General features: G+C 43.3%; 1 protein-coding gene across 3 annotated transcripts; it reads right to left on the bottom strand.

The window, feature by feature from the left end:
- Positions 1-914: 914 nt before the first annotated feature.
- On the bottom strand, positions 915-13,255 carry LOC108265306 (uncharacterized). Of its 3 annotated transcripts, none has more exons than XM_017467504.3 (8): positions 12,246-13,255; positions 11,445-11,497; positions 11,155-11,278; positions 10,940-11,043; positions 5,323-5,449; positions 4,439-5,212; positions 3,876-4,292; positions 915-3,667 (listed from the first exon to the last, which is right to left on the bottom strand). In XM_017467504.3, exons 1-8 carry the CDS (start codon positions 12,316-12,318, stop codon positions 3,462-3,464), a joined length of 1,878 nt encoding a protein of 625 aa, XP_017322993.1. In that variant the 5' UTR covers positions 12,319-13,255; the 3' UTR covers positions 915-3,461. The 3 variants fall into 3 exon arrangements, with proteins under 3 accessions (XP_017322993.1, XP_017322984.1, XP_017322975.1); XM_017467495.3 differs by having other exon boundaries at positions 5,329-5,449; positions 10,913-11,043; positions 12,246-13,254; XM_017467486.3 differs by having other exon boundaries at positions 10,913-11,043; positions 12,246-13,253.
- Positions 13,256-14,375: the final 1,120 nt, after the last annotated feature.

Raw genomic sequence — 14,375 nt, forward strand, 5'->3', positions numbered from 1 at the left:
CACCGCGGCAGTCGTGGGAGGAGTGATCTTTGTTTCCTGTGTGCTGGCCACCGGCCTGTCGCCACAGTTATTACATCATGTTCCAAGGGTTATATGTTCAATGCTGGATTGTGGTCACTTTTGCAGTTTCACGGTTCCTCTTGGGCCTGTGTGGGTTTCCTACAGGTTCTCCAGTTTTCTCTCACCCCTTGAAAACATGTCGCTTAATGGTTTAGCTAAAAGTCTGACTTGTGAGACTACCGTGACTCTGACCAGGACAAATATGTCGATGATTGAATGAATTGTTTGTAAATTGTTTGATTAAAATTGTTCTTGAGCCTAGCAATGCGCTGCAGTGGTCTGACACAACAACCCCTCATGTTTTTAGCGTCCTGCATAGGAGAAAGAAGCGAGCGTGTCAACACACACACACACACACACACACACACACACAGAGTGTGAAATTTAGGATTTTCCTTGATTTTAATCAGATTCAGATCCAAAGTAACTAGTAAGTTGAGTAGTCTTCTCATCATATACTTTATTACTCTTACTCAAGTAATTATTTTTATGTTTACTTTCCACCACTAAGTCTTTACTGAACTGAATCTTCAACTGAATAGTTGCTCTATGAGGGTTCAGCTGTACGGAAAAGTTTACAAAAACAAGAGACTGGTAGAAAATTCAGAGACTCTATTTGCAGACCTCCATAAGAATGGCAGAACCAGTAACCTGAGTTTTTACATGAATAAACCCCATGCATGGCACAGGGTCATAATTTCAAACCTTCCCTCTGCTGAAAGACAAGGCATCTGTGGGGGTTTCCAGCTAAAAAAACACAACTGTAAGAATCAACATATAGAAGATGGGTAAACTGTAAATAAAAACAGAATGCACTGATTTGCAAATCTCATAAACCCATATTTTATTCACAATAGAACATAGAACACATATCACATGTTTAAACTGAGGAAATGTACAATTTTAAGGGAAAAAATAGGCATTTTTCAATTTGATGTCAGCAACACGTCTCAAAAAATATTATTTCAATTATTTTAGTTTAACAGTGCTGACGTACAAAAAGTTGTTGAAGTTTCAGTAAGGCAAGCCTCCTGTTTGTCTCTTACCCTGTTCATATCCCACCTCCACTACCCACAGTCTCCTCCTGACTGTTGCTGGCTGACTTCTTCATGAAAAACTACAACTGCAAATTACACCTGAAATTACAAGTGGAATAAGCAACCACAACTGTTTTTTTTTTTTTTAATTAAAGCATATAATTTCTGTTCAGCAGCTTACATTCATTGTAATTAGCCTTGTTAGCCATTGTGAAATATAATGCATTGAACTTATTATATTGAAATAATTGCATTTTATATGAAAGGGCTCAGGACGGGAGGTGGATATCAGCTAGGATGGCAGATAGAAACAGATTGAAGCTCATTGAGACATAAGAAGGGTGTGTTGCTCAGAGAGAAACAAAAAAACAAAGACTCTGTCCGATTGAAACAGGTTTCTTTTAAAAAAAAGAAACCTTGTCCTCATAAAACCTTTTCAGGTAAAACAACTAACTGCGCATGCTCCACAAATTTCAGATAACATATAGATATGAATAATTAATTGTGGCGAAGAAGATTGGTCTGTTTTTAATGAGAAAAGGTAAAATCCTGCCTAAGATGAGTTCACTGTGGAGAAAGGTATAAAAAGGGCTGTGTGTGTTTGCATAATTTAGACTTTCTGCAGACTGTCTCACTTTATTGTTTTGTGGCAGGATAAGTGATTTAACCATCGTATTGGCTCTGCTCGGGGTATGGCTTCGGCAGATCAATAAGGTGGGAGCTAGCCGATTATTTAAGGAACCTTATTTTAGTAGTCGCACATGTGTCTTGGTGATTCGGAGTTCCTCACTCCCTGGTATTTTGGGTTCCAATTTCCATGCAGGTACGCTGAGGCTTTGCTCACGGTGTAATGAGGTGAACATCTCAAGGCTAATTTGTTTATTTATAGTCTTAGAGTGGCGCTGGTGGCACGTGCATTGTGGCGATTTGGCGGCGGAGATCGTGCTGGAGATCGTGTTCAGTGATGACAACATTAGCCGGCAGCTGAATGATATGTATACGTATATTGAGCTGCAGGACCTGTGAGTAATCATACAACTTTGCGTCTGGTGTTTGTTCAATCCAGTGGTAAGTACACCTCTCCATTTATTGTTTTAATTATTGTTTTGCTTTATTTATTGTCTTGCTTAACTGCTTTGCTTATGTTCACTGGCTTGTTCACTTATGGGCTTTGCTTTTGCTGTGTAGCTTAGCAGCACGCTTGGCTGTCTGTTTACGTGCCTTTCCTCCACTGTGCTGCATATCAGCTTTACTTTGTTGCTGGTGTAATTTTTATTTTGTTTTTCTGTTTAGTTTTGGATGTATGTTTAGCTTATGTTCTGCAACCACATGTAGTATGAGACACTAATTGGTAAATTAGTGTTTTCCAACTTCAAACCTGTTCTTTCTGGTTTGTTTTTCCACTCAACCACCTTACTATTGATGGTGTGTATGTTATGCCTTATTGTCTCCATGCTATAGTGGCTATATTTTCCATTTGTACTCTTTACCATAATTCTGGTTCTGCTTAGGTGCTGTTAACTGCCTCTAATTTCTGTGGTGGCGTCAGTGGGCCTGGGTGTTATAGCCACAACACCACAGTGTCTGTAATATTTGTTTAGTGTTTTTGTGCAATTTTGGGTTAACCAGTGTTTTCTTTCTCTCCAGGAGCCAGTGAGTCTTGGTGTGGGACAGGGGAGGCTAGCTGCATTTATTCGGGGGTGTGTGATTCACAGCGTGCTCAGTGTGCCAACACAACTTCCTTATGGTGTAGGCAGTGTTTGATGATTTTCCTGTGACTTGAGGTGGGTTTGGATGACCTCCCGTCCTGTAGCCGGCCTGTCTTATTCCTGCCAAGCCTGGGCCTGGAGAAGTGCTTAGTTTTAAAATCCTTATTGTGCTTCATGGGAGAGCGATTTTATATTTGTATGTTAAGTTTTAATGATGCTTAAGTGTCATTATAAAACATAATTTTTTGTATCCATACCCACGTCTGACTCTCAAGTTCTTTGCCCCGATTGGTCAAACTTATCTGTGTGCCTTTATTTGGGAGTATTTATCTGGTTCTTCACCAGGGTGGTGTAGTTGGATTTACTAAATTAGGATAAATGTTTCCCTCCAATTGGGAATGCCACAGTTTCAATAAAGTTTAATCACTTTTTGACATCTACAAACCCTCTCTCTGTTTTTTGTTAGGCTGGAAAGATTATTTCCCATGACAATCCTCCTGGGGAGGCTACAATTTGGGTACACGAAAGAACAGTGTGAAAACGTAATGAATGGATGGTTGATTATTTGCCATGATTTAACACCTCAAAATAATTTCAACATCGTACTGTTTTGTATCCAGCTGATTTTGCTGCAGCTTCTTCAACGTCGGAAGATTCAGATGAACTGAGGCTCATCAAGGCGACTTCTGCTTCCAGAAGAACCCATTTCCATTCCAGGCAGAGAAAGTCTATGCTTGCCATCTCTCTCTACCTTTTGGTGAGACTGGTCAAAGATGCCATCTTCTTCATCAGAGAATATGTTTGGCAAAGAGTTGGCTTTTATAGGACGTACCCTTCTCCTGGCAGATCCTCTTGGGGAGGCTACAATTTGGATACAAGAGAGAACAGTGTGAAAAGATAATCAATGGATGGTTGATTATTTGCCATGATTTAATACCTCAAAATAATATCAACATAAATATAACAGAGGTATAGCAACACAAAATATTTCTGACTGACAAATTAATAATGTTTAAAAGGTTATAAAAATGTAAAATCTTAGCTATGTATCCTAAGAAGATTCATTTACCTGGCTTAACACTAGAAGGTGGTGAAGGGACAGGGCTAGCACATTCCTGGTGTCCAATTAGCTCAAGGCTTTTTGAAGTAATGTCAGAAAGAGTGTTTTCCTTAGAAGGAGCAGCCATGATTTGCTCAAGCTCAACATCTGATTTAGCCACAAGTCCTTCTTCTGCTACTTCATCAGATCTTGACATGTGGTCAACATGTTCTGTTGCAGAAGTAGCAGTGACTTCAAGAACGCTTGTATCTGAATCTGAGTCAATTTTGACTCTTGAAGTCTGAGGGTCATCAAGGTGGCTCATGCTTCCAGAATCTTCAACCTCATCTTTGGCCTTAACTTCCAGTCCAGAAGACTGGTCAAATACTGTGGAGAACGGGACTTTGGTAGATCTTCTTGGGGAGTCAGCTCTCTCTTTCACAATGTCTGCAATTTGGGCAATTTTTTTTTATTTTAGCTCTGACTAATGTGATTTGCATTCAGCACTATGGTAGTGTAATGCTTTCTATAAGTAATGTCATTAATTTAAAAAAATCTTCTCACTATGAATATATGGCATAAGATTCATTTACCTAATGTCTCACTGTCCTGAGCTGTGACGCTAGACTCATCATCACTTCCTCTTTGCTCATGGACTGGACTCTGGTTGAAATCTGAGTCAGTGCTGCGAAGGATCCTATCAAACACTGTATCAAACTCATGACTATAAAGAGAATCAGTCATGCTAGGATCCCTTTCAATGCAAACATCTGGTTTCAGTTGAGGAATCAAGGAATCAAGCATGCTTTCAAAGACACTGTCCACTATTCCTGTTACAGAATCGCATGCCGTGGGTGAGATTGTCTGAAATTTGTGTGACTGGCTTCTAAAAGTTTTTTTTACATCTTCTCTAATTTCTATCAGTGCATAACCAAGCACAGATGCCACACCATCACTGAAGCCAGGCCTGAAAACGTTGTTGCTCGATTGTTGTTCCCGGGAGATGTTTGTCTTATTTCCTGCTGTACCGAAACTCATGGCATGCTGTTTCTCGTGGACCTGGGACGCGGCTTTTGCTAGTATATCATCAATCTCACCCACAATGCGCTGAATGAACTGATTCTTGAATGATGTAGAGATTATGCAATCCAGGACAGCATCAGTAATTTTGGTTCTTAATTGAGGATCTACCTCAATTGTAGCCTCAAGAGGCTTACTCTTTACCTCTGTAGGACCTGTAAGTGCCTGAGGATTTCTGGATGTTTTGCTTAACTTTTTCCCACGCACTGGTGCTCTGAATGGGGGAAGACCAATTGGATCCTTTCTTGGAAGAAGTTTTGATTTCCCAGGGCTCTTTGCTGCAGGTCCTTTCAATTACACATACATGCAATTAGATTTGTGTGTACTCTTTGAACATTAAGATTGCTTGGTTTATAAGTCATTTTGCTATGATGAAAGGTAATATTTAATATCTTACCAACACCTGTTTGTTCAAATACATCTATGATCTTTATGGGGTAGATTGATTTCTTTCTGGTTGTGTTAATGATAGGTGAGCAGATGTTCTGCTTTGTCATAGTGCACATGCCTTTTTCCCAATGTACCTGAAATGAAAAATGTAACAAATTTTAGCCTTGTCAAGGAACCTCAGCCTGTAGAGAATCTACAAATCTATTACCATTTGTAAAATTACTAAAATTTCAATATTTTTGGCTCTCTCCTATAAAGAAAAAGTTGAAGTCTATAGTCATATCTGATGTTGTCACGATTCCCCCTTGAAGCAGCGTGCTCGAAGCGCGAATGCGCGAGCACCTGCTTTTCCGCTGTTGACCGTAGGGACATCGGGACACGTGGGTTTTGTTTATGTCTGTCATGTCTCCTCCCTGTTCCGTCATTGGCTGGGAAGTCACGTGTGTCCGGATTACCCTCAGCTGTTAGCAGTTGCGAGGGTAATCATGTCCGCATATATACCGCGCGCTTCCCAGCACACAACGCGGAAGATTAAGTAAGTAGTAAGTTATACGAAGTGTATGTTTGGCGTTAATCATAGTCATAGTCATAGTCAGTCCGTGCTGGATATCCGCTTCCAGTTAATCGTCATAGTTTGTTTCTTATTTTGGTTATCGACCTAGATTCCTGCCTAGCCCCGTGTATACCTGTTTGCCAATCGCCTGACCTCTTGCCTGTTTATGAATTACGTCTTGGATCACGTTTTGGATTTGTCTGCCTGTCTGTCTTCTAAATAAACACTGTTCATCCTGTGCTTGCATCCGCCTTATCTCTGCTCCGTCACGATTTGTGACAGAATCTTCCGCCGAAACATGGATGCAGCAGGAGAATGGAGGAGACGCGGAACCCGGAAGTCGACGCCAACCGTCCCCGCTATGGACTCCGTCCACTTCCCACAATGGACATTTATGGAGCTTCCAGACCCATTTGACGGATTTTTCAGTGCCCCAGAGTATTTCCTGGTAGACTGTCAATACTACTTCGCCAGTCTGTTAGACCCTAAGCCAGAGGAGAAGCAATGGCTCCGATTTATGTGGTCCCGGTTCTTTGGACCGGCCCGTCAATGGGTTCAGCTCAAACTGGAGAAGCACTGTAGGAACCTGGACGGTGTAGAACAGTTTGTGGGGGATTTCATGTTGCGATTCGGGAGTCCGGAGGCGAAGGAGGAGCTAGAGCAACTTCTCAGGGGTGTAAGTCTGGAAGGCGAATCTGCCCTGCCGTTTACCCACTACTACAGGCAACGTCATACAGAGCTCAACCCTGAGATCCAAGCCAAGCCTCCAGTCAGGAAAGTCCAAGTCCCAGTCAAGTCTCATGTCCCTGATGTCCAAGTCCCAGTGAAGTCTGAAGTCCCTAAGGTCCAAGTCAAGTCTGAAGTCCCTAAGGTCCAGGTCAAGTCTCACGTCCCTGAGATCCAGGTCAAGTCTCACGTCCCTGAGCTCCAGGTCAAGCCTCCAGTCCCTGAGCTCCAGGTCCAGCCTCCAGTCCCTGAGCTCCAGGTCCAGCCTCCAGTCCCTGAGCTCCAGGTCCAGCCTCCAGTCCCTGAGCTCCAGGTCCAGCCTCCAGTCCCTGAGCTCCCGTTCAAGGCTGCTGACACGCACAGCCAGGCCCTGCTCACGCCACAGGCTGCTGACACGCACAGCCAAGCTCTGCTCACGCCACAGGCTGCTGACACGCACAGCCAAGCTCTGCTCACGCCACAGGCTGCTGATATGCCCAGCCAAGCTCTGCTCACGCCACAGTCCGCTGACACGCACCGCCAAGCTCCGCTCACGCCACAGTCCGCTGACACGCACAGCCAAGCTCCGCTCACGCCACAGTCCGCCGACACGCACCGCCAAGCTCCGCTCACGCCACAGTCCGCCGACACACATCGCCAAGCTCCGCTCATGCCACAGTCCGCCTTGCAACACAGCCAGCAGAGTAACCTGAGCATCTGGGGCTTTCCACTGCAGGGGAGGCACACCTTGCTGCGCAGTCCAGAGGTGAAGGCTGGCCCAGAAATTTTTTTGGGGGGGCAATGAGGACAGCAGAGCTCCAGCCTGAGGCCTACGGGGAGGTCTCAGCTGTGGAGCTCTCACCTGAGGTCAACATGGCGACCTCAGAGGGACAGGCTGAGGAGGCTGTCCCGCTGCCATGCACAGCTGAGGAGGTTGTCCCGCTGCCCTGCACAGCCAAGGAGGCTGTCCCGCTGCCCTGTTCAGCTGCGGACGTCGCTCAGCCTCCCTGTTCAGCTGTGGACGTCGCTCAGCCTTCCCGTTCAGCTGTGGACGTCGCTCAGCCTCCCTGTTCAGCTGAGGACGCCGCTCAGCCCGCCTGTTCAGCTGAGGACGCCGCTCAGCCCGCCTGTTCAGCTGAGGACGCTGCTCAGCCCGCCTGTTCAGCTGAGGACGCCGCTCAGCCTCCCTGTTCAGCTGTGGACGTCGCTCAGCCTTCCTGCTCCATGGCAGATAGCGTTCCCCCCTTCTGCGTCGAGGAGACCCACGTTCCTCTCCCTGGCCACACGGAGACCCACGCTCCTCTCCCTGGCCTTACAGGGGACTTCGCTCTGCCTTCCAGTTCAGCTGGGGACGTCGCTCCGCTTTCAGGCTCCGACGAGGACGTCGCCCTGCTTCCCTGCTCTGCTGAGTACAGTGCTCTGTGTCCCTGTCCAGCTGAGGTCGTCGATCAGCCTCCCTGTCCAGCTGAGGTCGTCACTCAGCTTTCATGCTCCGCCGAGGATTTCGCTCAGCCCGCCTGCCCGGCTGTGGACGTCGCTCTGCCTTCATGCTCCGCCGAGGACTTCGCTCAGCCCGTCTGCCCGGCTGTGGACGTCGCTCTGCCTTCATGCTCCGCCGAGGACTTTGCTCAGCCTGCCTGCCCAGCTGTGGATGTCTCTCTGCTTCCCTGCGCCGCCAAGAACACCGTGCAGTTTCCTGGCTCTGCCTGGGACATTCAGTCCAGGGGGCCGGGTCCGCCAATTAAATGGGATGACTCATGGCACTTGCCTTTAGGGGGGGGGTTCTGTCACGATTCCCCCTTGAAGCAGCGTGCTCGAAGCACGAATGCGCGAGCACCTGCTTTTCCACTGTTGACCGTAGGGACATCGGGACACGTGGGTTTTGTTTATGTCTGTCATGTCTCCTCCCTGTTCCGTCATTGGCTGGGAAGTCACGTGTGTCCAGATTACCCTCAGCTGTTAGCAGTTGCGAGGGTAATCATGTCCGCATATATACCGCGCGCTTCCCAGCACACAACGCGGAAGATTAAGTAAGTAGTAAGTTATACGAAGTGTATGTTTGGCGTTAGTCATAGTCATAGTCATAGTCAGTTCGTGCTGGATATCCGCTTCCAGTTAATCGTCATAGTTTGTTTCTTGTTTTGGTTATCGACCTAGATTCCTGCCTAGCCCCGTGTATACCTGTTTGCCAATCGCCTGACCTCTTGCCTGTTTATGAATTACGTCTTGGATCACGTTTTGGATTTGTCTGCCTGTCTGTCTTCTAAATAAACACTGTTCATCCTGCGCTTGCATCCGCAACTTATCTCTGCTCCGTCACGATTTGTGACAGATGTCTGAAATCTGCAATCACTATTAAATCCTCACTTTAAATGACCCCTGATGTCAGGCAACGTTTTTTAAATTCACAAAGCAAAGAAATAGCTTAGGATAATGTAGATAATCAAAGATTATATCCAGTATAAATTCATTATAAATTCATTAAATTATATTAATCTCCTTTGCATATTTTCACTGAATCTACTTTAAACTATTGATGATGAAAATTAATGATCTGTTTCACACAGTGGCTAAGATCGGATGTGCCGTTCCCTTTCAAAGGGAACTTCGACGTTGCCTTCCCCCCAATCGCTCTGCTCCCACAAGTTCTAGCGAGAGTTCACCAAGACCATCTACGTCTGCTGCTAGTAGCACCTTATTGGCCGGCTCGAATATTTTTCTCTGAGATAATTTCCCTGCTCAACGGTACTCCTTGGGAGATTCCCATCCACAGGGATCTACTGTATTACCCTCAGCCAGGACTATAGAAACTGTGGGTCTGGCCCCTGAGGGGCACCAGCTCATAGATTCTGGTCCCACAACTGAGGTTGTAGAGACCATGTTAAACGCTAGAGCACCATCCACAAGGAAATTGTATGCACTCAACTTTTTGTCTTGTGGTGTGAGGAACGTCAGCTAGACCCAGTGAACTGTGCAATAGCTACAGTCCTGGAGTTCTTACAAGAACGTTTCTCAGCAGGGTTGGCTCTTTCTACAATCAGGGTTTACGTGGCCGCCGTTTCGGCCAGCCATGCCCCTGTTGATGGAGCCTCTGTGGGGCAACATCCTCTAACTTCGACGTTCATGCGTGGTGTCAGGCAGCTGAGGTCCATCTGCAGGCTGCACATACCTTCCTGGGACTTTTCTGTGGTCTTGGAAGGTCTGTCAGGGGCCCCATTTGAGCCCATAGAGTCAGCCTCTGAGAAACTTCTGACTCTAAAGGTAGCTATTCTGCTGGCCCTGACATCTCTCAAGCAAGTGGGAGATCTTCAAGCTCTCTCTATTGCTCCTTCCTGCCTTGACTTTGCCCCTGGATTAGCCAAGGCCTTACTGTATCCTAATCCGGATTATATTCCTAAATTGCCTACATCGGCTGCACACCCTGTGGTGTTGCAGACTTTCTGCTCTCCTCCGTTCCTCACACTGGAACAACAGAGGATGCACCTGCTGTGTCCAGTAAGGGCTCTCTGTACTTACGTCCACTGCTCCGGCCAGTGGTGTAAGTCGGAGCAGCTGCTGGTCTGCTTTGGTGGCGACAGTAGAGGTAATGCTGTGTCAAAGCAGCGCATCTCTAATTGGATAGTGGAAGCAATCTCTATGGATTACGAAGTGCACGGTCTTGCCACGTCTCTGGGCATAAGGGCTCATTCCACTAGGGCGTTCGCCTCCTCGAAGGCTTTGTTCAAAGGGGTGTCCTTACAGGATGTATGTGCTGCTGCAGGTTGGTCTACGCCACACACATTCATTCGTTATTACAGCCTGGATATTCATTCCACCCCGGGCTCGAGTGTCTTGCAGTGACCCTCGGGCTTGGGTCTTTTTGAACAGGCCGTACCCTCGGTATGACGGAGTGGGTATTCTCGTTCCCATACTGTTATGCTAAACGCAACGTTGAAGTTCCCTTTGAAAGGGAACATCTGGGTTACGCATGTAACCCTGTTCCCTGAGAAGGGAACAAGACATTGCGTAGCTTTGTCATACCAGGGCAGGCCTGTGAATTGCGTCTTCCCTTCAGATAATAGAGGCTGGCGGCGTGGTTCACAGGTGCCATATATATATATATATATATATATATATATATATATATATATATATATATATATATATATATATATATATTCATACAATAATGATGAATTGACATATTCTAAAATATATCCTGTTTCAAATACATTTTCTGTGTACATATTTTCACACTCATATTTGAAAGCTCGTAGTCTGGAAACAAGTCCTACTCATAATTTATTAAAAATTTGATCACATACATACACATTTACTTAAAGGAACCCAGATTAATTACCTGAAGATTGCCAGATGTTTTGCTTACTTTTTCCTTGTTCATCAGTGCTCTGAATGGGGGAAGACCAATCGGATCCTTTCTGGGTGTTCTGGGAAGAAGTTTTGGTTTCCTAGGGCTCTTTGCTGGAGGTCCTTTCAATTACACACAACACGTGCAATTAGCCTTGTGTGTACTCTTTGAACATTAAGATTGGTTGGTTTATAAGTCATTTTGCTCTGATAAGACAATATTTCATATCTTACCAGCACCTGCCCGTTCAAATTCTATTATCTTTACGGGATAGACTAATGTATTTCTAGTTGTGTTAATGGCAACTAAGCGGATGTTCTGCTTTGCCATAGAGTGCATGCTATTTTTTCCATGTGCCTAAAATGAAAAATTGAACAAATTTTAGTCTTGTCAAAGCCTGTATAGAATATACAAGAGAATATAAAGAAAAACATGAACAAATTATATTTTAACACTGATTGCTATGCTGTCATGCATTTCAAATACTAAAAGTGTATGGATGGTTAAAAAAAAACTTCCTCACAGCTTGATGCTGAGGTGTCTCTTTGTGATTCCTCCTCATTTTTGAAAATCGTTCTGTTGTGCAAGAAACAAATCTGTGAGTAAAATCACATCACACCAATGTAAAGCAAAATAAACAGACTTAAACAAATTCAGTTGCTATTTAAAGACATGTAAGAGATTTTGTTTGAATTTCGGTTAATCATACAAGTAAATGAGCATCGTTATCTAACCTTTCTTTTAGAGGTTCTTGTTTTCCTACAAATATCTTTACTGGTTCAGCTTTATTACTGACGCACACTAACTCATGGAATATTAACTTTAGTAATTAAAAAGATAGCCATGTTCCCATTGAGTGAAACAGCTGACATTACCATATAATAAAATTAATAATTTGCTGATCAGATTTCACTGCCATGGCTCAGTACACTCAGTTAAAAGCATACCAACAAAAAGAAATGGGGGGAAAAAATTGGAGATCTGTAGTATCAGGTCTTCTGCATTTGTCCTGTCTTTTATCTGTGGTTTTGTCTTTCAATGTTTTTATTTCTTGTTTTTACATTATATAAATCTCCTACATTAACATTCATTTAATTTTTTATCTCATTTTATTTGTCTTTTAGGTCACGCTTTACATTTAGCCAAGATGATTTACAGTACTTTGGTTGATACTCACTGTCTTTTAAATCTGAGATATATACAATATATAAATAAATTAGACTTGATTAATTTATCAAAAGAGAGATTAATTTTTTTTTAATTATTACAGAAAGACAGGTGTACAAGAAGCTTAGTTAAAGTGAAGATATTAGTAGAGCCATACCTCTCAGTGATCTGTCTGTAGAAACCAAAGACCACTTCAGCTGAGTAGAACGTTTTATTGCTGGCTGAGCCATGACGTCACAGTGTTGTCAAGGTTACAGAATTAGAATAAACCGAATAAAGTGAAAAATCTTGTCTGTGGTGCGTGTAGGGACGTAACCATGTTCATAAAACTCACTCAAAATCTGGAGACGGATTTCTAAATCCTACAAATCACCTGATCATGAACAACACGGAGTCGGAGTGTAAATGATGATGTAATTATAGATCGTAACGTGATCCTGATGGGTTAATTTTATTTCCCACCATGAACAAAGCTCAAACGGTGAAAGTTACTATTAATGTTCAGGTTCCACTTATTAACTTTATTCTATAACGTGATGATCTTTCTCTATCTGAATCAGGCAGAGAAACCTTTCCACAAAACTACAGCACAAACATGGCTTCTACTATAGTATGGAAAGCCAATTGGTAAATGGTCTGTTTATTTTGTTTCTTTCTTTGCATTGTATGAAATCTATTTCATGTTCAGATGAATATTTCCTTATAAGTATAAAGGCAAGAAAAGCGGGAGGTGTCAGTAAGTAGCGATGTTAGGTACAAGTGAAGAGGCTGGGCACGCGCGCGCGCGCACACACACACTACACGATGCTGTGAGAAGTGCGGGAGAGAAGCTCGCTCTTGGGTTTGCTTGGTAGATTTCACGTCAGCCAGTGGTAAATGTAATCGTTCATGACAATATTTTGGTTAAATACCACTTCTGGATGTATGTTTTCTTGGTTTATGGCAACAAAGTATCATATTCAGAGAGTTATATCGCGTGTAATGTCTGCGATGGTATGATGCTACGCCATCTGGTGCAAGGCTGCTTATTTATTTATTTTTTCCTTTGCTAGTTCACGATATTATACACTTCAATTTAAATGGTTTCCTGCGTGTCTTATGTGGTTTATCGTTTTCTGTGGTTTTATACAGTGTACATCTAAAATGTTGGGAGTTTCAACTCCTGGGGATTGGCATGCGGTGCAGGAGCTAATAATTTTGTGTGTTATTTCATTTTTATTTATTTCAAACGATGTAAGTGGGCAATATGAAGAATATATTCATTTGTTTTCTTTTTCATTTTCTTTAAAAAAAAAAAAAAAAAAAAGTCCCATTGCCGTATTGTCAGATGTAACTCACAGAAATGTTTTGGTCTTTGCATAGTATAATTGTGATTGCCACATCTGGTGATAATATACCTTGTCCTACAGTGCAACAATATGATACTGGGAATTTCACATACGGTTGTTAAATGTCAAAAAGAGCGAACTGAGGGAGAAAGTAAGTGTTTTATTATCAGCTCTGTAAATTTTCATTCCAGTATGAATGCTGTTTTTTTTTTGCCAGCTAAACTTGTCAGCAACACTATAGTCAAATAACTTATCAGACTAATTACTGAATACATTTAAATCTAAGAACCCTTTAAATGTGTTCCTGGTGGTAAATCTAAATCCATGGTAACACATTTTTGGTATCAGGAGTGGGGTTGTTTATTCAATTTGACCAATGTGCAACAAGTAGCATAGCTAAGCTAGACAATGCGGCAGTGGTGAAGATTTGCAGGAGCAGTGGTCGCAGAAGTTGTGGATAGAGCTGCAACAACGAATTGATAAAATCGATAATAATCGATTATGAAAATCGTTGTCACCGAATTTCATAATGGATTAGTTGGTCTGTGTGCGGCAGGGGGTGCATTTAATCATTACGTTACTTCTTTTCCAAATACACGCTTCGGAGACCAAATGAAGTACTATACACTTACACTGTGCACTCTGCTCTACCATCTAGTGTGTGGATTTTAGAAAGGTAATATCATCTTAAATATATCACTAGCGTTTTTTTTTTTACTAAGCGGAAGTTTAAGCCGCTTCGTAGTCAATGGCACATGACGTCAAACGCACGCTAGCATTAGCAGACACCCAGTCAATGACAATTACTTTCTTCAGTTTACTGTTTATGTCAGAGTTACCTTTCATTCCGAACATGACCTGAGTCACCATCAAACGGAGGCGAAATCGTCACGTGACTGAGGAAGAAAGTCCTCTAATGCAGAGGAGCATTTTATATTAAAGACCACAGAGATCAAACA

The sequence above is a fragment of the Ictalurus punctatus genome, chromosome 1 (genome assembly GCF_001660625.3).
Source record: "Ictalurus punctatus breed USDA103 chromosome 1, Coco_2.0, whole genome shotgun sequence".
In the NCBI taxonomy this organism is placed as follows: domain Eukaryota; kingdom Metazoa; phylum Chordata; class Actinopteri; order Siluriformes; family Ictaluridae; genus Ictalurus; species Ictalurus punctatus.

Bases quoted from the DNA above. Each gene is read 5' to 3' on its own strand.
- LOC108265306 (XM_017467486.3), bottom strand. From the start codon at position 12,318: ATGGCTCAGCCAGCAATAAAACGTTCTACTCAGCTGAAGTGGTCTTTG. The intron at 11,498-12,245 runs GTATGGCTCTAC...CTTGCACAACAG, and splicing joins TACAGACAGATCACTGAGAG to AACGATTTTCAAAAATGAGG. The intron at 5,450-10,912 runs GTAATTAATCTG...TTTTCATTTCAG, and splicing joins AAACATCTGGCAATCTTCAG to GTACATTGGGAAAAAGGCAT.